The 24,058-nt window shown below is 37.0% G+C and overlaps 1 protein-coding gene across 2 annotated transcripts in view; it reads right to left on the bottom strand.

Annotated features, from left to right (window-relative positions):
- Window positions 1–24,058, bottom strand: part of PUS10 (pseudouridine synthase 10) — a 66,778-nt gene that overhangs the window by 23,461 nt on the left and 19,259 nt on the right. For both annotated transcript variants that reach the window (XM_079721210.1, XM_079721211.1), the window contains 2 exons: window positions 4,130–4,164; window positions 773–884 (listed from right to left, as the gene is read on the bottom strand). In XM_079721210.1, the coding sequence (XP_079577336.1) occupies window positions 773–884; window positions 4,130–4,164 (147 nt within the window). The remainder of the gene's footprint in view (window positions 1–772; window positions 885–4,129; window positions 4,165–24,058) is intronic.

Genomic DNA, 24,058 nt, shown 5'->3' with positions numbered 1-24,058 from the left:
TTTAATTACTTAGCTTTGAAAGATGGTTTTGTGACTTTACTTGAATAGGGGTGTGTCTGATATTCAGGGAATTTCCTTCATGCAAAATGATGAAGCAATGGGGCCATACTATTAAAGTCTAATTTAAGAGGAGCTGGGAATATGTCCTGTTTCCATGTCTGGAAACCTATTGAACTCTTCCCTAAAATTCAATCCATTTCAAAGGCTGAGGCAAGGTCTGCCTTGGAATAGGGGAGATGGTAAGTGTTCTGGTTTCAAAGGCAGTCTGCTTAAAATTAAACAGAGGGACCTGAGATACGAACAAGGTGGGATAGGTTGAGCCCATGCTCACTGTAGTCGAATAGGGTCTGTCTGCATATTTGAAAACAAAATTAGCCGCAGATAACCAAAATTAAATAGTCTAGAGTTGACTCCATACTTGTTCATAGTTATTTATGTTTAGCTTTGTATCAGTAAATCTGTCTATCTAATTAAACTATAAATATACTAAAGGCAAAGATTCACTTCTAACCTTTTAAGGTCAATTAGGATACACTGCACCTGTTATAAGTGTCTTGGATCACAAAGAAATCTTTAAAAAAAAAAAAAAAGAAAGAAAGAAAAACTTTAACCTCAATTTAAGACTGTTAGAAATTAACATTTTAAAAGTTTAAAAATCCTTCATTGGATTATTGAAAGAGAAGATTCTTTTGGATAACCAAAACTCTGCCATATAATGAAGTAAAACTAGTAAAACCACAGAATAAAATTAACAATGCTGATGACCCAATACCTTTCCATCAATGGGAACACCCAGTTCCTCTGAAAACAGGGGGTGAGTTATCCATTTGTAGGCTTCTTTTAGCTGAACTGTATCATTTCTTTCCAGCGACAGACTCTGCTTTCTGAATAACATAAAAATTAATTCACTGACATGAAAAGCTTCATTTTTATGAAAGCAAGAATTTATGTGATTATTAAAAAGTATGTATTATTGAGTGCCTACTATGTCCCAGGCACTATTCTACACATTAGATAGAAAGCAGAGACCAAAGCAGACAAAAATTCCTCAGTTCATGGACCTATATTCTAGTAGAATCAAGAAACTACTTTTTTTTTAATGGCATATAAGACAGTTTTTGAAGCTTCAAAGACAAAAGCATACAAATGAGATTTTTCTGAGATACAATTGCCAGATTCCAGGATTTATACATCAGAAGATGGAAAGGTGGAATAGAGAGGATTATTTATTGCTTAGAAACTACAAACTGTGTATTACAATAATCTCAGACCAAAAATGTTTGTATCTACTCTCTTCCTGATAATGGAGGCTTACTTTTGGGAAATCGATGTAAAAGCTGTACTTCTCTTTACTGGTGAAGAACAAGTATTAAATCCTAAAGTATCAGTGTTCTAGAATGCTTATCAATTTAACAACATATAAATATCTCAATAAATATTTTACATTCCCCCCAAATCTACTCATGAGCCAATAAATAGGTTTGGGGAAGACCCAATTATGAGTTCTAGCTTTTAGTTTGTAACCTAAAATGAGATAGAAAGGAACTGAAGTAAAAGGAAAGAAAAACATGGTATGGTAATATTTAAACAGTCCTACTCTGCAATATCACTATTAAACAGGCTGTATCATTCAAATAATTAAAACTTCAAATCAGTCTTATAGCTATTTACAGGACTGCTTTTAACAAAAGAGGTGTTTAGGCCAACTTGTGAATCATTTCTTTCAATGTCCTATTTTCACTATTAGAAAGGACAATATAGTCAATATCCATTGTAATTTAATTCCTCAAGACCAAAAGACACTACGAACTACAGGTAGAAAACAAAAAATAATTTAGCTAATGGCTAAACTTAATTGATCTAAATACACACACACACACACACACACACATACACACACACACACATAAAGACCACTGTCCCTCTAAAAATGCAAATTAAGAAATAGTTGATCTACCCATTCTTATCCAGCTGAGAATAACTGGTTAAACAGAATGCTTTCATATGCTTTGGGATTGTGGTTTAACAATGAAATACTCTGATAAGCCCTACATCTGACAAAAAAATTAAGTTACTTCTTTACACTTAAGAAATTATTCAAACACTGAGCGTTTTAGCTTCATAAACCGTTCCTAGTTCTCTATCAGAAACATTTTAGAAATTTTCAGACTATCTTGATATTATATCAACAGTTTAACTAATGATATTTGCATAAAATAGCATCGCAGTTGAAAAGTAAATAATTAAGGGATGACCATATATTTTAAAGAACAAAAAGGTGAAACAGAAAACACAAGAATGGAAAACCCTTTAAAAATTGTTTAGACTCTAGAGAGTACAAAGGATTGTAGCCAAAGCCAATCCTAAAAATGGATTAAAACATTACTCATTATATATTTAAGAAAACTGATACTTTAAGTCCCTCATGTCTTTGAAAAACATTTAAAGCACGTTAATCCAGTTTAAAAACTTCAACTACAGGTATTTTTTCCTTCCAGATTAAAGAGCTATAAGAAAGGGTTAAGAGACATTTTGGAAACCTTAACCTCACATTTAAGGCAAAAATAAAATACTTAAAACTCCAAATTTTCAATCCTGCAAGTTGAATGTGGCTAATAGCTTTTCTAATATAATTTAGGGTGAATGTTTTCACAAAGGTCCTTAGCTTATGGCTGATGGTCCTTTAGAGGAATCAGTAGTCATTAAGGTAAATTCAGTACCAATTTAATACTTAGTAACTGCATTTCCCTCTTTCCTCTGTTAGATAACTAATGATGAGGATATCAATTAGGATCACTTTTGCTATAGATACAACAGGATAACCATTCTAAAGCAAACATGAACCAAAATATCCAAAACATTTTTTCCTAAATTCCTTGAATCAATTCTTTAACGGCAATTCCTCCACAACCTTTTGATATTAGAATGAACTAGGGACACTGAGAGAAAAGACTACTATTCTATATTTTTTTTCTGTTCTAGTATCCCTATATTGATCAGGATCTTTTGGAAGAACTAAGCTTAGTTTAAAATACTTCAATAAGAAATAACAACAGCAAGCAAGGTAGATGGAAACTGGAAACATTTAAAAAATAGCATGCTCTGACTTGACTATGCTAACAAATTTCTCAAACATAGGACCAAATTTTATTATGCCAGAATAACAAGCATTTGAGACTAACTTAACATAACCGAACAGAACCCCCAAACCTTTAATAAATATGTGGTTATTACCCTTTTAAAAATGCAGATGTGAAATACAACATACACAAAAAAGCCAAATCAACTAATTTTCTATAAAACACCAAGTATGAGATTCTGATACAGAAATTTATACTTCTCTCTGTGGTTTTCTTTCCAGAGTACACAGGAAACTCCAGTAGTCACATGGTCCTTTTCATACTGGTATAAAATTTTTAATTTCAAAATCCAGAAAGCTCTGGGAAATTAAAGAATTTTTCCTTAACTCAGTTGACAACCAAACTCTGACTTGAACATGTGAGGCTATTTATTTAGACTTTGTTTATCAAATTTATTGTGACTATTCATATATTTCACTGCAGAAATATTAATGTTTGATTATATAGTACTACCCCAGACCCTGGAGGAGATGGGTATATTTTATATGGTATTTATACTGCATTACATTTCCAAAGTCTAAAAAATTCTAAATTTCAAAACACATTTGGCACCAAGGGTTTCAGATAAAGGATTGTGGACCTATGTTTTCTATGTCTTATCTATGTATAAACTCACTGTTGTTCTGCCTTAACTAGGACTTTACTATGTATCTTTTATAGCATAATTAGTTTTATAATTTAGTTTCTAAGATTAGTATAAAATGTGTTCCTTTAAAATAAGTTGCCAAACTACATGCATTTACATTCATGATAAATCTACCAAAAAAAAATGAGTCTGCTTTAATAGACTACTAATATGCTGTGCAAATAAACCAATTAAACAAGGTTAACACCTTATATATATACAATAAAAATTTCCTCTTTGTGCCAATTTCTCTAGCAGCTAGTGAACTCCCTCTAAAAAAAGAGATAGTAGTAGTAAAAGTACTTTAAGAATCAGGTAGCTTATATTTAAAGGGTAGCAAAAATTCCCTACCTAAATTACTTACCCCATTTCCTGTTTTACCAGCAACCATGCAGCATGCTGTAGGCAATTTAGTCACACCCAGAAAGAAAAGGGAAAAAATGTTCATTGAAATTTGGTTCCAATATCATTAGTGAACTGCCTAAGTAATTTGCTAATCAAACTCTCCTTTTTAGGAGAGGAGTTAGTGTTCAGAAATTCGGCAATGACCTCAATCTCATTTAAAATCAGAAGTGAGGTAAGATGCCACTTTGTAGTGCTGGCTTGCTGTGGCCTACGAATTCAACAGTGGTATAACCCTCCTCCCCACAGATTTCTATTTCTCATTAATGAGTTACAAGTGTTTTTTAATATGGGTAGCTTACATTTTTTAAAAAAAATATCTTACTATTTCATAGGGGAAAGCTCAAAGTGATTGAGGAGTACATACTATGTCCCCAAAGAAGGCCTCAGTTTTTTGTTTTTGTTTTTTTAATAGAGCTAACATTTTTAACGCTAATTAATGATATCCACATGTAAGTGTTTAGGAGTAAAATGTGCTAATGTCTATAACTCACTTTGAAATACAACAAAAACTAAGATGGGTAGCTGGATAAATTGATAGGTATATAATAAAGCAAATAAAGAAAAATAGCAACAAGTATAGAATCTAGGTGGGTATATGGGTGTTCACTGTACAATTCTTTCAACTTTAATATAGTTTTGAAAATTCTCATAATTAAATGCTAGGGAGAATGTTCTGGGAAGGATTAATAAAAAACTGAAAAAGTTGCTAAAATGAAAACAATAACATTCACAGTCATGGTCGTTATGAGGATTAAGTGAAATTCATATAAAATGCTTTGCATGGTAAGTGTGTGACACTAAGATTTCTCAGTTTGCCATTGACTCCCATAGCTTTCACCTTAAAGAAAGGTAATACATGGCCTGCCTCGTATATACAGCATCCTGTGAACATGACAGAGGCATACATGTGTAAGTCAATAAAATGCCATAAGTAGTCTCTGCTTCTATATGTCACAAAAATGGCCAGTCACATCCACTTCAAGACCTGGAGAAAGAGAGGGACAGAGAGAGCAAGACAGAGAGAGAGAGACAGGGAGACAAAGACAAAGAGAAAGAGAGAGACAGAGAGAGACAGAGAGACAGAGAGAGAGAGAGAGACAGCTTTTGTCGTGCATATGTAGAACCCTGTCCTTTTAAACTTCAAGTGGCTGGTGGGGCACCAGAGACTGCTAAAGACTTAGGATCATTTGGAAACATTAGGTGCATTACTTTGTTCAGACATGAGCCAAGCAGAATAAATTAATCACTAGCTAGGTAAGAACTAGAACTGTTCCCAATGCCTAAATGTCTCATCAGTACCTTCCGATCTGTTAGTTTTGTTTACTTTGCTAGCTCAAACTAATACCATTTATAGCGCTGCAAGACCCCTTCCTTCTTGCCTTCCATTTACTCAAGCCCTCTCTGAAAGTGCATGGGCATGGTGTAATACACAAATTATGAGTTGTCAGAAGACCTGGCTTTAGGCTTTACCAGATTTCTGGCACTCAGTTTCCTAATGTATAAAATAAGAGAGTTAGACTAAGATGATTGTAATTTAAATTTTTCTGGATGGCTAAAGGTCATCATTAATGGACATTACTTAGTATACTGTTTTGTAACAGGGGCTATTAAGACTTATAGGACTTTGAGATCATAGAAAAAAATAAATAATAATAAAATAGGGCTTCCCTGGTGGCGCAGTGGTTGCGAGTCCGCCTGCCAATGCAGGGGACGCGGGTTCGTGCCCCGGTTTGGGAAGATCCCACATGCCGCGGAGCGGCTGGGCCCGTGAGCCATGGCCGCTGAGCCTGCGCATCCGGAGCCTGTGCTCCGCAATGGGAGAGGCCACAGCAGTGAGAAGCCCGCGTACCGCAAAAAAAAAAAATTAATAAATAAAATAAAATAAATAAATCGACTAAGGTTGAAACCTTGTATTCAATGTTACCCCACCTTCCTTCAGCCTCCATACTTTACTTAACAGATCAATAAATACTTGTTTCCTCATCTGTAAAGGGATATTAATACTCCCCTTGCAGAGATATTATAAGGAGTTAATGAAATTATGTATGTAAAGAACCAAGTAAGATTCCTGGAATGTACTTAATAAATGGTAACTATTACTGTCATTTTTGAATTAAAACCTTATCTGTATTTCACAAGTAATAAAATTATTATCCCTTTAAAGACTAAAAAGGCTGGATCCCTTTCCCTCACGTCCCAAACTGCTCTGCTATAAGTAGTTCTGGAACCTCCCTCATCAATGAATCCCTCATGGGTATCTGAGCTATAGAGAACTATCTGTCCTTTTTTTAAGGGAACTCAGACTCTTCTGTCCTTTTATATTGACCTTTTTCTCTCCTCTTCTGAGGCAAACTCTGTTCCCTATGGTCACTTCCAGATGATGCCATCAAGTCTGTAATCTACCTGCCATCTTCTGATTATAAAGTAGGGTAGAACTGGAGGTTGCCAAGGGAAACCAGATTACCATGTGTAATATGTAAAATTAAATCAAATGTCTTCAGTACCTGAGATTTGTTAAAGGGTTTTTCCTTCCTAATCCTTTGCAGGCTCCCTGCTTAAGCATGCCAGCAAGTTGGACTGAACTAATCACACAGCAGGGGCTGGAAACCTGAATCCCAAAGTAGTCAGTGTTGCTCAATTATTCAATTTTTATCACACACTAATAATGCCTTGGACCTGCTTCTGCTGAGGAAAAAGAAGTACATTTCCCCCTTTCAGTCACCAAGATAATTTTAATAAATGTTCTATTCCTTAGTGGAAAAAATTCATTCTCTAGAGTAAGCAATTTAATTCTTCCTCTGCAACAGAACCAAATGGCATTAAAGTTATCAAGTTTAATCAAATTTGATACCAAAGGCAGCATGTCACCTCCTGAAAATTCAGAAACCACAGAATTTAATCCTGGGCTCAGCTTTGCTAAATGGGGCAGTTGAATAACGTGCTTGCTAAAAGTGCTTGTGCACTCTGGCCATACACAGACATACAGACACACACACACAAGCATATACCTGTATACACATATCATGGAAACTCTATGCCTGGGAATGGATTTTTTTTTTTTTTTTTTTTTTTTGGCTGCGTTGGGTCTTTGTTGCTGTGCGCGGGCTTTCTCTAGTTGTGGCGAGCAGGGGCTACTCTATGTTGCAGTGCACGGGCTTCTTGTTGCGGTGGCTTCTCTTGTTGCGGAGCATAGGCTCTAGGCGTGTGGGCTTCAGTAATTGCAGCAAGCAGGTTCGGTAGTTGTGGCCCGCAGGCCCTAGAGCATGCGGGCTTCAACAGTTTTGGTGCACGGGCTCAGTAGTTGTGGCTTCCGGGCTCTAGAGTGCAGGCTCAGTAGTTGCAGCACAGGGGCTTAGTTGCTCTGCAGCATGTGGGATCTTCCTGGACCAGGGATCGAACCTGTGATCCCTGCATTGGCAGGTGTATTCTTAACCACTGCGCCACCAGCGAAGTCCAGGGAATGGCTTTCAGAACTCATAGAGTTCTGAGCTGGGGGTGCATCCAGCACCAAACTATGAGAGTGGATTACAGTAAGGCCAGGGATTGAGGCTGATTCAAGCAGAGGTGGAAGGAAGGAAGAACAGAGAGAGAAGGGGAGGAATTAAAAATGGCATGTTGTCACATATGGATCAATGGAACAGAATAGAGAGCCCAGAAATAAACCCACACACCTATCGTCAATTAATCTTCAACAAAGGAGACAAGAATATAAAATGGGAAAAAGACAGTCTCTCCAGCAAGTGGTGCTGGGAAAGTTGGACAGCTGCATGTAAATAAATGAAGTTAGAACACACCCTCACACCATGCACAAAAATAAACTCAAAATCGCTTAAAGACTTAAACATAAGACATGACACCACAGAACTCCTAGAAGAGAGCATAGGCAAAACATTTTCTAATCGTACCAATATTTTCTTAGGTCAGTCTCCCAAGGCAATAGAAAGAAAAACAAAAATAAACAAATGGGACCTAATCAAACTTACAAGCTTTTGCACAGCAAAGGAAACCATAAAAGGAATGAAAAGACCACCTACAGAATGGGAGAAATTATTTGCAAATGATGCGACCGACAAGGGCTTAACCTCCCAAATATAAAAACAGCTCATACGACTCAACAACAAAAAAGCAAACAACCCAATTGAAAAATGGGCAGAAGTCCTTAATAGACATTTCTCCAAAGAAGACGTATGGATGGCCAATAGGCACATGAAAAGATGCTCAACGTCACTAATTACTAGAGAAATGCAAATCAAAACTACAATGAGGTACTACCTCACACCAGTCAGAATGGCCATCATTAAAAAGTCTACAAATAACAAATGCTGTAGAGGGTGTGGAGAAAAGGGAACCCTCATACACTGTTGGTGGGAATGTAAGTTGTACTGCTGGAGAACAGCAGGGAGGTTCTTTAGAAAACTAAAATTAGAATTACCATATGATTCAGCAATCCCCTCCTGGGCACATACCCAGAAAAAACTATAATTCAAAAAGGTACATGCACCCCTATGTTCATTAGCAGCACTGTTCACAATAGCCAAAACATGGAAACAACCTAAATGTCCATCGACAGATGAATGGATAAAGAAGCTTTGGTACATATATACAATGGAATACTACTCAGTCATAAAAAAGAATGAAATAATGCCATTTGCAGCAACATGGATGCAAGTAATTATCACACTAAGTGAAGTAAGTCAGAAAGAGAAAGACAAATGCCATATGATATCACTTACATGTGGAAACTAAAATATGGCACAAATGAACCTATCTACAGGACAGAAACAGACTCACTGACATAGAGATCAGACTTGTGGTTGCCGAGGGAGAGGGATGGACTGGGAGTCTGGGGTTGGTAGATGCAAACTATTACATTTAGAATGGATAAACACCAAGGTCCTACTGTATAGCACAGGCAACTATATCCAATCTCCTGGGATAAACCATCATGGAAAAGAATATAGAAAATCATGTCTATGCATGTAAAACTGAGTCACTGTCATGCACAGCAGAGATTGGCACAGCACTGTGAATCAACTACACTTCAATAAAAAGAAAAAAAGGCACGTTGGGGAACTACAATTCAGTAAAGTTGGAGCTTGGGGTATGTATGTGTGTACATAAATGTGAGTAGGGGTTCAATGACTAGAGATGAAACTGGAAAGGTCAGCAGATTTTGAGTGCCAAGCTAGGGCATGAAACCAAAGATTGAAACCATAACATGAAGTGCCACGTTATGTGTATACAAATTCCCATGGCAGCACATTTGATCTTCTATAATTGATCAAGTCACAATATAACCATCATCTTCACACTATCGTTTTTCTTATGCAGTAGCTTAAGAGAAAAATAAAGTATTTCTTGTACAAAAATATTTCTTTATTATACATGGGAAAATACAGTGTGAAACAGGCATATGTTCAGAAAAATGTCAGAATGACTGTAAAAAAAACAATCCACTTTTCTCATATTTGTTGCCTATCTGGGCCTTACAGACACCTGAGTCTGTAATTCCTGACAGAAGGAAACAAACACTAGACTAAAAGGTAGGCTCTAAATATTGTGTGAGCACTTTGCAAGGTGGCTTATCTCTCTGAGTCTTGGTTTCTCAACTATAAGATAAAGTGGCTCAACACTTCATTATTTGGGGGGTACCTCCTATGTGGTGATATCTTTACTGAGAAAACAGACCTGAAAGACTAGTTTCTGCCCATAAGGGAACTCGTGAACTAGGAGAGAATAAAGGTAAGTAAAATGATAATAAAACCACAATAGTGATTAATAATATTAATACAAATAAAAATACAGAATGGTGGGGGCTGTGACAAGGACATATTCTGAGTGGACACTTAGGGCATCCTCAGCTCAGCCTTGGCATTAGAGTTATCAAGAAGTGACACCTAATCTGAGCTCTGAAGAATCAGGGATTGAGAATTAACTGGGTGAAGAGCGGGGAAAGTCATTCCAAACAGAGGAAACTGTTGTGCAAAGGTCACGGAGCATCAGGAAGGTTCTGGGAACTAAAGGTTAGTGGTCCCTACAGAGCTGGGGATGTGTGGCTGCAAAGTGCAAAGGAGGAAGCAGGACTAAGATCATAGAACTAGTGTACCCATGCTAAGAGGTTTAGATTTTTACACTTAAGGCAATATGGTGCCACAGAAGGATTTTAAGCAGTGGAGTAGCATGGTCACATTCGTCATCAGGAATGCTCACTCTGGTTGCAGTGGGAATGAGAGGAAGAAGATGGGAACTAAGGGAAATGAAGATGTTTGGTAAACGAAAGCAGTAATTCAAGTAAGAAATAACACATATGGCAGTGGCGGTAGGAATGGAGAGGAGGGGGCAGCTCTAAGAGGCAATAAAGACACAGGCCAGTGGGACTTGGTGATCGACAGTGGTGTTGGGGTTTCTAAATTACCACTAATGCCCTTAAAACTCTGAAGTCTTTTGAATCCTACACATCTCTTGGACTCATTTATAATTACAAGGGTAATGCAAATATAGATGTGCACCAACAGGGAAATGACAATAGTTGTGTGGGCAGCTAGAAGTACTATCCCCTGCTCTTTCTTCTTCTCCCAACACACACACACACACACACACACACACACACACACACACACACACACACACTCTTATGTATTTTTCTTGCATACAAATAGTCAGTTGGGAACTAGGCTCGATAATGATGTTAGTAACAATAGAAACTCTTATTCCCTCTTCCCACCCAGCAAAACTGCCTAAGGTTTCCTTCTCCTCCTCCCCACCCTGCAGTCTGAAACACTTTGAACATCTGCCTGCTCCTCACCTTGGGTCAGGTTTGGTGTCAGGCGTGGTGGCAGAAAGAGAGGTAGCGAGAATATACTCCTAGAACCCCTCTAGACTCTTCCACTTAGCTACCCCCATGTCTCCTTACCACCGTCACCTCCCTGCCACTCTTCTTTTCCCCAGAATCTCAGATGTCAGACCTGTGATGTAAAACTAACACACTGAGTCTGGATGTCTCTTTTGATAAATAAATGTTCTGTTAGCCATATTTAAAAACCCACCCCAATCCTCTACATTATCTTTCTCCACAGGGTTGAGAAAAAAAGAAAATGAAGCCAGACATAAGACCTTCTCACTCCAGCTTTTCCTACCACTGTTGGCAATAAAAAGCTTTAGATAGCATTAAAAAGGTTGAACATGTTATTTTTGACAAGGCAAGAGGAGAAAAGCAAGGACAAGTCAGCAAAGATAGACTGAGTCTGCAGAGCCGACTTACGTACAGCTCTGCTGACCCAGTTCCCAAGAGGATTCCTATTTCCATTTTGTGAGTTTGAAGAAGGAGAATTTCTATTTCATTTTCCAATAGTCTAGATGCTGATGTCTGCCTACCTCTGAAGGACTTGAGTGGCAATAATCACAAGAGGAAATTCTATGGGGGTGGGAAGATGGGGTAGGAGTGCAGGGGGAGAGAAGGAACAGAAAAGACATAACAGCTGCAATGAATGAAAGGCTCTGGGACAGACATAAATAAAGACAGATACGGTTCAGTCTTGTCCTTCAGTGTCATATACTAATGAGGAGATAACCCGGCAACTGAATTTCAGGTAATTCTAGAGCTCAAAACATCAGTGAAACAGAGACATCTCAACAAATATCTGTTAGCAACTGGGTGTGGCTGAGAGTGCAAACGTGTTTCCTTCTAGAATTTGGTTTTAGAGAACTAGCATCCTCACTGAAATACTGGTTAATGTGAAGTGAATGTGCAGATTGAAGAGGCTTCAATGTATCAACTAGCTCAACGTCAATAGTCATAAATACAATTTTACTTCAAGACAACTAACAAGAAAAACAGCGTTTAAAGTAAATTTTAAGGTTTGGAATACCAAGGAGACAAACTAATTGTTAGTTGCTGAGAACCTACTAATTGTTGAAAAAGGTCTCTTCAATAAATAACTCAAGAACTCTAAAAAGAGAATTATTTAAAAATTATTCGAAATTATCACAGAAAAATTACAAGACTGGCATCATTCCATGTGTTGAACTTGATTTGCACTAAATGTATTCTTAGGGATAAGGATTTATTTATTGCATTTTTAAAAATTAATTTTTAGATATTACTTTTTAAATATACTAAAAGAATATTATAAAATAATCAGATTTCTGGCTTCAAGATGGTGGAAAAAAGCCCTTTCTGCTCACTTCTCTGGAAGTGAGCAGAAAATCACTGGAAAATCATTGCAAAATCAGGAGAATGAGAAACAGAAAAAGAAACTCCATCTACAATGAAACAAGAAAATACTCATCATCCCAACTCTTGATAGGTGACAGAAAGGGAATGCAGGAGTAGAAAGTAGCAGAGTCCAGGAAGCTGATCCCTCAGTCTCAGCAAAGGGAGATGCTTGCTCCTCCAAGCCCTGCAAAGCTGAGGACCAGAGACCTAAGACAACAGAGGGTGAAACATGGGCTAAAAAGAAGAGGAATAGCTGAAGGCTTGTATAAAGAATGGATAGACTCCCAACCTCCTCCCTGACACCAAGCAATAGGAGATTTATACTCTGAGAAACTAAACTAGAGGTGTCTGCACTAAGGAGCCCCTGGCAAGAGGACAGCTGGAGTGAAACCCTGCAAGGAAAGCAGGAGGGGTCAGTGAGAGCTTACAGTGTGATCAGAGACCTGCAACCCCCTTTCCTACCCTGCTCTGGGTACTCAGGCTGCCAAGCTTATATCTTTCTGGATGGGAGCTTAGAGGATTCTTCTCTGGATAAACTGGATGGTTTTTGAGGGAAATTTTTCAGATAATGTCATATGGTCCTTCCTTACAAAAAGTCAGTTTACTACCTGTTCTCTTCCAATAAAACCCAGTCAACAAGCACCACCATCCCACACCATACACACATAACTTTCAATCACCTTTTAATGTTCTATGCTTAAATGAATGGACAGAGATCACTAGTCATTTGAAGAAAATCTCTAACATGAAAGGAAGAAACCAAAACATCAAACACAAGTGGAAAGAATAATACACGAATTCCCATGTATCCTTCAAGCTGGCTTCAAGTTATCAACATTTTGCCAAACATGTTTTATCTATCTCTATTACTTTTTTTCTTTTTAAGAGGGAGGTGGGCGGGAGTTATTAAAAGAAAATCTCAAACAATTTCACCTGTGAATATCTTCCAATGGAAACATTTTGTTTGTTTGTTTGTTTTTTTGCAGTATGCGGGCCTCTCACTGTTGTGGCCTCTCCCGTTGCAGAGCACAGGCTCCGGATGCGCAGGCTCAGTGGCCATGGCCCACGGGCCCAGCCGCTCCGCGGCATGTGGGATCTTCCCAGACTGGGGCACGAACCCGTGTCCCCTGCATCAGCAGGTGGACTCTCAACCACTGCGCCACCAGGGAAGCCCCAATGGAAACATTTTTAAAAGCAATATTCTTTGCTGTCATTTAAACTTACAGTGAAAATTTTCTGATGTCAATTTTAAAGTATGTAAGGAAGTACATAGTTTCTCAAAATTCTTTTGGGGGGCTTCCCTGGTGGCGCACTGGTTGAGAATCTGCCTGCCAATGTAGGGGACACGGGTTCAAGCCCTGGTTTGGGAAGATCCCACATGCTGCGGAGCAACTAGGCCCGTGAGCCACAATTACTGAGCCTGCGCGTCTGGAGCCTGTGCTCCGCAACAAGAGAGGCCGCAATAGTGAGAGGCCCACGCACCACGATGAAGAGTGGCCCCCACTTGCCGCAACTAGAGAAAGCCCTTGCACAGAAATGAAGACCCAACACAGCCATAAATAAATAAATAAATAACACTTAAAAAACAAACAAAAAAATACAGGATGACCATTTAAAAAAAAAAATTCTTTTGGGGCTGGAGAAGGGTACATAAGCAAAAAAGCGTGAAAAGCATTTACTGAACCTTAGCATAGACCAACACCATTAGAAATGAAAAAGGGACTAGAACCACGTGTGCAGGGAAGGGTTTTCTTTTTCTAATTTTCTGCTCTTTTTATATAACATGTTAAAAAGTATAGAATATACTGTTATTTACTGCGGAACGTAATTTTCTCTCTCTTTCTCTAAGGATATTATCTCAACCTCAAAGGTTTTGTGTTTTTTCAGCAAAAAAAAAAAAAAAAAAAAGAGTATGAGGGTCCCTGGGGAGCTGAGGAGAAGGAAAGACCTCCTTCCTCCCATTCCCCCTTTCTTCCTCTTACTCTTATCATTGGATAGATATAAATTGCCACTGCTGCTGCTGCTGCTGCTGGGAACCTGGGTAAGACATGCTGGATATGGTCCAGAGCGACCATAGTCAATGACAAATAACATTGTGTGTCCATGTGTGGTAGGTATACATTAGTAGACAAAACAGACACAAATCCCTGTCCTTAAAAAATTTATAGTCAAACAGAAAACAAGCAAAATAAGTAAACAAATCACATGCTGTTTTATGTGATAAATGCAATGAGAAATGATAAATACAGTGGAGAAAAGTAAAACAAGAAAGAGGAATGGAAGAAGAGCAATTTGCAATTTTAAACAGAGTAGTAAGGGAAAGCCTCACTGAGAAGGAAAAAAAGATATGAAGGAGGTGAGGGAATAAGCCATACATATATCTGAGGGAGAAATATTTTAGGCAGAGAGAATAGCAATGCAAAGGCTCTGAGGCAGAAGCGTGCCTGTTGTGTCCAATGTGGCTGGAACAGTCAGGAAAGAGAACAAGTATAAAGTGACGAAGTCAAAGAACTAAGGTGCAGTGGTAGGGCAGGGCCAGTATAGGACCTTGTAGGCAATTAAATGACTTTGATTTTACTCCGAGGGAGATGGGGAGACATAGGAGGGTAAGCAAAGGAAGGACATGAATTGATTTACTTTTTAAAGTGGTAGGGGACAAGCATGGAAGCAGGGACAGCTTTTAGGAGGCTACTGTAAAAATCCAAGCAATTGCTCAACCTGCCTCTGGATAAAGGAAATGATTTTGACAGGTAAAGCAAGGAGAAGGATTAGGGTCTTTTCCAGTCTTGGATCTCAATGCCTTCAAACTAACCCTTGTTCAACCGTCCTTGGCCCTTTTGCTGAAAGAATAAGTTGAGGCTTTAACAGCTAAAACCCTGTCCTAGGTCTTGGCTTGTAATCCTATGCCTCACTGTGCTGGATTATTCCCTTCCAAGAAGGAACTCCCAGTGCACAGATAGCAGGCAGGAGGTACCAGGCCCAGGCATCTCATCTGTGCCCTGCAGTACATCTCCACAGGCACTGGCCTTCAGAGCCAGAGGCTTCTAGACTGTCATCATGGATAAGAAGATCAAATAGTCCAGTTTGATGGGATTGGGGAAGAGAGTACACTGACGATAGACAGCTGGCATGCATAGACTGCAGGCCCCAGGAAAGTACGGACCATGGGATTCATAGTGGCCAGGATCCTGTACATAGCAGACTCAGTCTAGGGAGTTTTCTGGATTCCTTGGACACAATATGGGTTTCAAGAAATCCAATGTAACCATCAGAGCATGAGGCTGGCCTATGATAGCAACTTCCCTGGGAGAGCCTCCCACTCTTCCTGCTACAGCTCAGGAACTCCATGCCTTTCATCCAGGCTGACCATCAGAAGTCTGCCACTTCACATATCTAAGTCACTTCTGTAAACATGGCCCGTGGACAAAATCAGCCACAAAGAAGATCCAAAATACCAAGTGGGCCAGTTCTTCTATCTACATTGGGGTGCTGCTCACAAGCACACATGAAGAGACACACAATAAATATGTAAAAAACAAAGATGCAGCAAATATGTTTGTGTACGTACAGATGCAGATATATATATGTATGTGTATATATATATATGTGTGTATGTGTGTGTGTGTGCGTATATATATATATATATATACACACACATATATATATAAACATACCCATAAGGCAGAAGGCAGAATATTCTATTCAAAGAAGATTTCAAGAAACATAGCTGATAAGTATATGCATTTTCAAAAAAATTAAATTATTAAATCTAGATCAGTGGTTCTCAAACAGTTTGGTTTCAGGACTTTTTACAGTATTAAACATTTTTGAGAACCTGATATAGGTTTTGTTTATGTTGGTTATATCTATCAATATTTATAATATTAGTAATTAAAACTAAAAATTTTTTAAATATTAATTCATCTAAAATTGATAACAAAGTAATAAATCTACTACATGCTAACATAAATAACATTTTTTAAATATTATATTTTTCAAACAAAATAATTAGAAGAATGGCAATGCAGTACATTTTTTCAATTTCCTCAGTCTACATCTTAATAAAAGATAGCTGTTTTTTCATATCTGCTTCTTCATTCAATTTGCTGCAATAGTACATATCATGTAGCCTCTGGAAAACTCCACTGTATCCTCTTGAGAGGATGAGAATGAAAAAGGCAAATAAGTTATATATATTATGAAAATACTTTTGGCCTTATGAACCTCTTGCAAGGACGCCTAGTAGTCCCTACACCACACTCTGAGAACTACTGATGTGACTGAAATGAACAATTTTGAAGGAACATACAAATAATTAAAATTTGACTCAAGATGAATGAACAAACCCATATAGACCAATAACCTTCAACAGAATAAACTGAAAAAGCAATAAAGATCTCCCCTTAGTACTCCCTAAAATGTTTTCTTAAGTGTAGTCTACCAGAACTTCAAGAAACAGAAATAGATTACTCCTTTGTTGATAAAATTTTCCAAAGACAAAAGACAGAAAGCCTAAGTTTGCACAAGCCTCTTAGATAGTCTCATCCACCAGAGGGCAGACAGCAGAAGCAAGAAGAACTACAATTCTTCAGCCTGTGGAACAAAATCCACATTCACAGAAAGATAGACAAGATGAAAAGGCAGAGGGCTATGTACCAGATGAAGGAGCAAGATAAAACCCCAGAAAAACAACTAAATGAAGTGGAGATAGGCAACCTTCCAAAAAAAGAATTCAGAATAATGATAGTGAAGATGATCCAGGACCTTGGAAAAAGAATGGAGGCAAAGATCAAGAAGAGGCAAGAAATGTTTAACAAAGGCCTAGAAGAATTAAAGAACAAACAGAGATGAACAATACAACAGCTGAAATGAAAACTATACTAGAAGGAATCAATAGCAGAATAACGGAGGCAGAAGAACGGATAAATGACCTGAGAGACAGAATGGTGGAATTCACTGCCGCGGAACAGAAGAAAAAAAAAAAAGAATGAAAAGAAATGAAGACAGCCTTAGAGACCTCTGGGACAACATTAAACACAACAACATTTGCATTATAGGGGTCCCAGAAGGAGAAAAGAGAGAGAAAGGACCCGAGAAAATATTTGAAGAGATTATAGTCGAAAACTTCCCTAACATGGGAAAGGAAATAGCCACCCAAGTCCAGGAAGCAGAGAGAGTCCCATACAGGATAAACCCAAGGAGAAACACACCAAGACACATAGTAATCAAATTGGCAAAAATTAAAGACAAAGAAAAATTATTGAAAGCAACAAGGGAAATACGACAAATAGCATACAAGGGAACTCCCATAAGGTTAACAGCTGATTTCTCAGCAGAAACTCTACAAGCCAGAAGGGAGTGGCATGACATATTTAAAGTGATGAAAGGGAAGAACCTACAACCAAGATTACTCTACCCAGCAAGGATCTCATTCAGATTCGATGGAGAAATCAAAAGCTTTACAGACAAGCAAAAGCTAAGAGAATTCAGCACCACCAAACCAGCTCTACAACAAATGCTAAGGGAACTTCTCTAAGTGGGAAACCCAAGAGAAGAAAAGGACCTACAAAAACAAAAACAAAACAATTAAGAAAATGGTCATAGGAACATACATATCGATAATTACCTTAAACGTGAATGGATTGAATGCTCCAACCAAAAGACACAGGCTTGCCGAATGGATACAAAAACAAGACCCATCTATATGCTGTCTACAAGAGACCCACTTCAGACCTAGGGACACATACAGACTGAAAGTGAGGGGATGAAAAAAGATATTCCATGCAAATGGAAATCAAAAGAAAGCTGGAGTAGCAACACTCATATCAGATAAAATAGACTTTAAAATAAAGAATGCTACAAGAGACGAGGAAGGACACTACATAATGATCAAGGGATCAGTCCAATAAGAAGATATAACAATTATAAATATATATGCACCCAACGTAGGAGCACCTCAATACATAAGGCAAGTGCTAACAGCTCTAAAAAAGGAAATCGACAGTAACACAATAATAGTGGGGGACTTTAACACCTCACTTACACCAATGGACAGATCATCCACAATGAAAATAAATAAGGAAACAGAAGCTTTAAACGACACAACAGACCAGATAGATTTAACTGATATTTATAGGACATTCCACCCAAAAACCACAGATTACACTTTCTTCTCAAGTGCGCACAGAACATTCTCCAGGATAGATCACATCTTGGGTCACAAATCAAGCCTCAGTAAATTTAAGAAAATTAAAATCATATCAAGCATCTTTTCTGACCACAACACTATGAGATTAGAAATGAATTACAGGGAAAAAAACGTAAAAAACACAAACACATGGAGGCTAAACGATATGTTACTAAATAACCAAGAGATCACTGAAGAAATCAAAGAGGAAATAAAAAATACCTAGAGACAAACGACAGTGAAAACACGATGATCCAAGACCTATGGGATGCAGCAAAAGCAGTTCTAAGAGGGAAGTTTATAGCTATACAAGGCTATCTCAAGAAACAAGAAAAATCTCAAATAAACAATCTAACCTTACACCTAAAGGAACTAGAGAAAGAATAACAAACAAAATCCAAAGTTAGCAGAAGGAAAGAAATCATAACGATCAGAGCAGAAATAAATGAAATAGAAACAAAGAAAACAAAAGCAAAGATCAATAAAACTAAAAGCTGCTTCTTTGAGAAGATACACAAAATTGATAAACCATTAGTCAGACTCATCAAGAAAAAGAGGGAGAGGACTCAAATCAATAAAATTAGAAATGAAAAAAGGAGAAGCTACAACAGACACCTCAGAAATACAAAGCATCCTAAGAGACTACTACAAGCAACTCTATGCCAATAAAATAGACAACCTGGAAGAAATGGACAAATTCTTAGAAAGGTATAACCTTCCAAGACTGAACCAGGAAGAAATAGAAAATACGAACAGACCAATCACAAGTAATGAAATTGAAACTGTGATTAAAAATCTTCCAACAAACAGAAGTCCAGGAGCAGAAGGCTTCATAGGTGAATTCTATCAAACATTTAGAGAAGAGCTAACACCCGTCTTTCTCAAACTCTTCCAAAAAATTGCAGAGGAAGGAACACTCCCAAACTCATTCTATGAGGCCACCATCACCCTGATACCAAAACCAGACAAAGATACTACAAAAAAAGAAAATTATACACCAATATCACTGATGAATATAGATGCAAAAATCCTTAACAAAATACTAGCAAACAGAATCCAACAACACATTAAAAGGATCATACAACATGATCAAGTGGGATTTATCCCAGGGATGCAAGGATTCTTCAATATATGCAAATCAATCAATGCGATACACCATATTAACAAACTGAAGAAGAAAAACCATATGATCATCTCAATAGATGCAGAAAAAGCTTTTGACAAAATTCAACACCCATTTATGATAAAAACTCTCCAGAAAGTGGGCATAGAGGGAACCTACCTCAACATAATAAAGGCCATATACGACAAACACACAGCAAACATCATTCTCAATGGTGAAAAACTGAAAGCATTTCCTCTAAGATCAGGAACAAGACAAGGATGTCCACTCTCACCACTATTATTCAACATAGTTTTGGAAGTCCTAGCCACAGCAGTCAGAGAAGAAAAAGAAAGAAAAGGAATACAATTGAAAAGAGAAGTAAAATTGAAATGTAGATGTTATGTAAATGTTTGTAAATGATGTGTACTATAGAGAGAATCTAAAGATGGTCGTCAGGAAACTACTAGAGCTTAATCAATGAATCTGTAAAGTTGCAGGATATAAAATTAATGCACAGAAATCTCTGGCATTCCTATAACACTTAATGATGAAATCTGAAAGAGAAATTAAGGAAACACTCCCATTTACCACTGCAACAAAAATAATAAAATACCTAGGAATAAACTTACCTAGGGAGACAAAAGACCTGTATGCAGGAAACTATAAGACACTGATAAAAGAAATTAAAGATGATACCAACAGATGGAGAGATATCCCATGTTCTTGGATTAAAAGAATCAATACTGTGAAAATGATGATACCACCCAAAGCAACCTACAGATTCAATGCAATCCCTACCAAATTACCAATGGCATTTTTTACAGAACTAGAACAAAACATCTTAAAATTTGTATGGAGACACAAAAGACCCTGAATAGCCAAAGCAGTCTTGAGGGAAAAAAATGGAGCTGGAGGAATCAGACTCCCTGACTTCACACTATACTACAAAGCTATAGTAATCAAGACAATATGGTACTGGCACAAAAACAGAAATATAGATCAATGGAACAAGATAGAAGGCCCAGAGGTAAACCCATGCACCCATGGTCAACTAATCTATGACAAAGGAGGCAAGGATATACAATGGAGAAAAGACAGTCTCTTCAATAAGTGGTGCTGGGAAAACTGGACAGCTACATGTAAAAGAATGAAATTAGAACACTCCCTAACACCATACACAAAAAGAAACTCAAAATGGAGTTTAATGTAAATGTAAGACTGGACACTATAAAAATCGTAGAGGAAAACATAGGAAGAACACTCTTTGACATAAATCACAGCAAGGTCTTTTTTGATCCACCTCCTAGAGTAATGGAAATAAAAAGAAAAATAAACAAATGGAACCTAATGAAACTTCAAAGCTTTTGCACAGCAAAGGAAACCATAAACAAGACGAAAAGACAACCCTCAGAATGGGAGAAAATATTTGCAAACGAGTCAACGGACAAAGGATTAATCTCCAAAATATATAAACAGCTCATGCAGCTCAATATTAAAAAAACAAACAACCCAACCAAAAAATGGGCAGAAGACCTAAATAGACATTTCTCCAAAGAAGACATACAGATGGCCAAGAAGCACATGATAGCTCTCAACATCACTAATTATTAGAGAAATGCAAATCAAAACTACAATGAGGTATCACCTCAGACCAGTTAGAATGGGCATCATCAGAAAATCTACAAACAACAAATGCTGGAGAGGGTGTGGAGAAAAGGGAACCCTCTTGCACTGTTGGTGGGAATGTAAATTGGTACAGCCACTATGGAGAACAGTATGGAGGTTCCTTAAAAAACTAAAAATAGAATTACCATATGATCCAGCAATCCCATTACTGGGCATATAACTAGAGAAAACTGTAATTCAAAAAGACACATGCACCCTAATGTTCATTGCAGCACTATTTACAATAGCCAGGTCATGGAAGAAATCTAAATGCCCATCGACAGACGAATGGATAAAGAAGATGTGGTACATATATACAATGGAATATTACTCAGCCATAAAAAGGGACGAAATTGGGTCATTTGTTGAGACGTGGATAGATCTAGAGACTGTCATACAGAGTGAAATAAGTCAGGAAGAGAAAAACAAATATCATATATTAACACATGTATGTGGAACCTAGAAAAATGGTACAGATGAACCAGTTTGCAGGGCAGAAGTTGAGACACAGATGTAGAGAACAAACCTATGGACAGCAAGGGGGGAAAGCCACGGGGTGGGGGGATGGTGGTGTGATGAATTGGGCGATTGGGATTGACATGTATACACTGATGTATATAAAATTGATGACTAATAAGAACCTGCTGTATAAAAAAATAAATAAAATTAAATTAAAAAATTTTTTAAAAAGATAGAAAGCCTGATAATTAAATCCACATAGCTTACATAATCTAATATTCAAACCATAATCCAATATGTAATCTAATTGCATAATTTAATACCCAAACCAAAGGTAGCATAAAAATGGTAAATAGGCTATTCTTATTTACATATATACATACATATGTATGTGTATATGTAAAAATCCTATATAAAATATTAATAAGTCAAATTTTTATGTAAATAAAATGACTAAAAATGTTGTCTCAGGAAAACAACAAAAGTTCAACATAAGAAAATCAATTCATTTACTTGACTATAATAATACCTAAAAAGATAAAAATATGTCTGCAAATATCTGTTCCTGATTAAAAAAACTTCCTATACTTGGCATAGAAGCAAACTTCCTTAAATAGAGAAAGAGTATGTATCAGAAAAGAGTTAACAATGTAATTAATATTTAAACTCTAGAAACATTCCTATTATTGAGGGTCAAGACAAGAGTCACTAGTATTACCATTATGTAACATGTTTTGGAGGTCCTAGTCAAGTCTACAAGATAAATACACACACATACATACATACACACATATACATAAATAGTAGGAGAAGAAGAGTAGAAAAATGATCATAATTTGCAAATAAGGTAATAGCATATTTAGATAACCAACTGAAAAACCACTAGAATTAACAATAGAGGCTAGAAAGTTGGGCAGTTACAAGATAAATATCAAGACACACAAACATACACACATTACTTTCCTAGTAACCAAATAGAAAATGTTACTAAAAGAAAAAAAACCTACTCAGATTACAATTAAAATAAAAAATGAAAACATGTTAAAAAAAACCCACATAGGAATAAATTTATGAAATGTGAGATGAAAACTGTAAAATAATTGTAAGCCCAAACAAGGAATTGAAAAAATGTAGAGAAATTTGTTCCTAGTTGAAAAGTTCCATAAAAATTAGAAATTTAAGTTTGTTGAATGACCATAAACAAAGATAAATGACAAATAACAGGCTGGAAGAAATAAAATAGACAAAGGATCAATAACCATATGTCCAAAGAGCTCTTACAAATCAATCTTAAAGAGCCAAATAACCAAATAAAAAGGAACCCCAATGGTTAATAAACATGCAAAAGAGATGTGAAAACTCACTTGAAAATCAAAGTGTAAATTAAACAAGATCATTTTTGCGTGGTTTAGAATACGAAAGGGTATGATATACCCAGTTTGGGCAAGGGTACAAGGTTGTAATACACTGTTGTAAACTGGTAACATCTTTTAGGAGGGCAATTTGGAAATACTTATCAAAATTTTAAACAATTCAAAGAGAAGAGTTGCCCATTTTAAATGTAAACCTCATTCTCCATAAATACAATAGCTATCTTTAGAAGTGCTGTGATGACAGAATGAATGTTTTGTAAACTATAAAATGTACACACAACACCCTCCCCCACCCCATATATCATGATCTTATTTTTAGAGAAAAATTTTTCTCCAAGTTAATGAATTTTATTATAATTTGAGAAACAGCTTATGTGTCAAGGTATTAATATTGGAGGCTTTCTAAATTTATTAAAACAATGTCCTGAAAACTTCAAACAAAATCTTTCCAAATAAATGACAAACTCCTCTGATCTGGTAAGGTTTAGTGTGCCTACCACTTTTTCTTTCCAGGAACTTGCCTAAGTAGTGTCAGAGGCAGGATGGGAAGGAGGTCAAAAAGCATCCTGGAAAAAGCATGGGAGTCTGAAATAGAAAGAACTGGGTTCAAGTTCTCTTCCTACTTAGCAGCAAGTAATTTGGGGCAATTAAATGCCCTTTTGGTGTTTGTTTCCTCGTCTGTAAAACAGGGAGAATGCTGTTTCTTGCATAATTGGAAGTTTAAATGAGATATTATACCAAAATGTTAATTGTTGTTTTTATAATGCAGGTCTCCTAACTCTGTTTAGTAATGCACATTAAACAAAAACGGGGATTTCCTCAAGCCTTGCCCCTTCCAAACTTTCAGTTATAGTTTTAGTCTAAAAGTTTAAGAAAGGTGATTT

This window comes from Hyperoodon ampullatus (assembly GCF_949752795.1).
Source record: "Hyperoodon ampullatus genome assembly, chromosome: 15".
In the NCBI taxonomy this organism is placed as follows: Eukaryota; Metazoa; Chordata; class Mammalia; order Artiodactyla; family Ziphiidae; genus Hyperoodon; species Hyperoodon ampullatus.
Note: the sequence above shows the minus strand (reverse complement) of the source record. Positions and strands in the feature narration are given on the sequence as shown.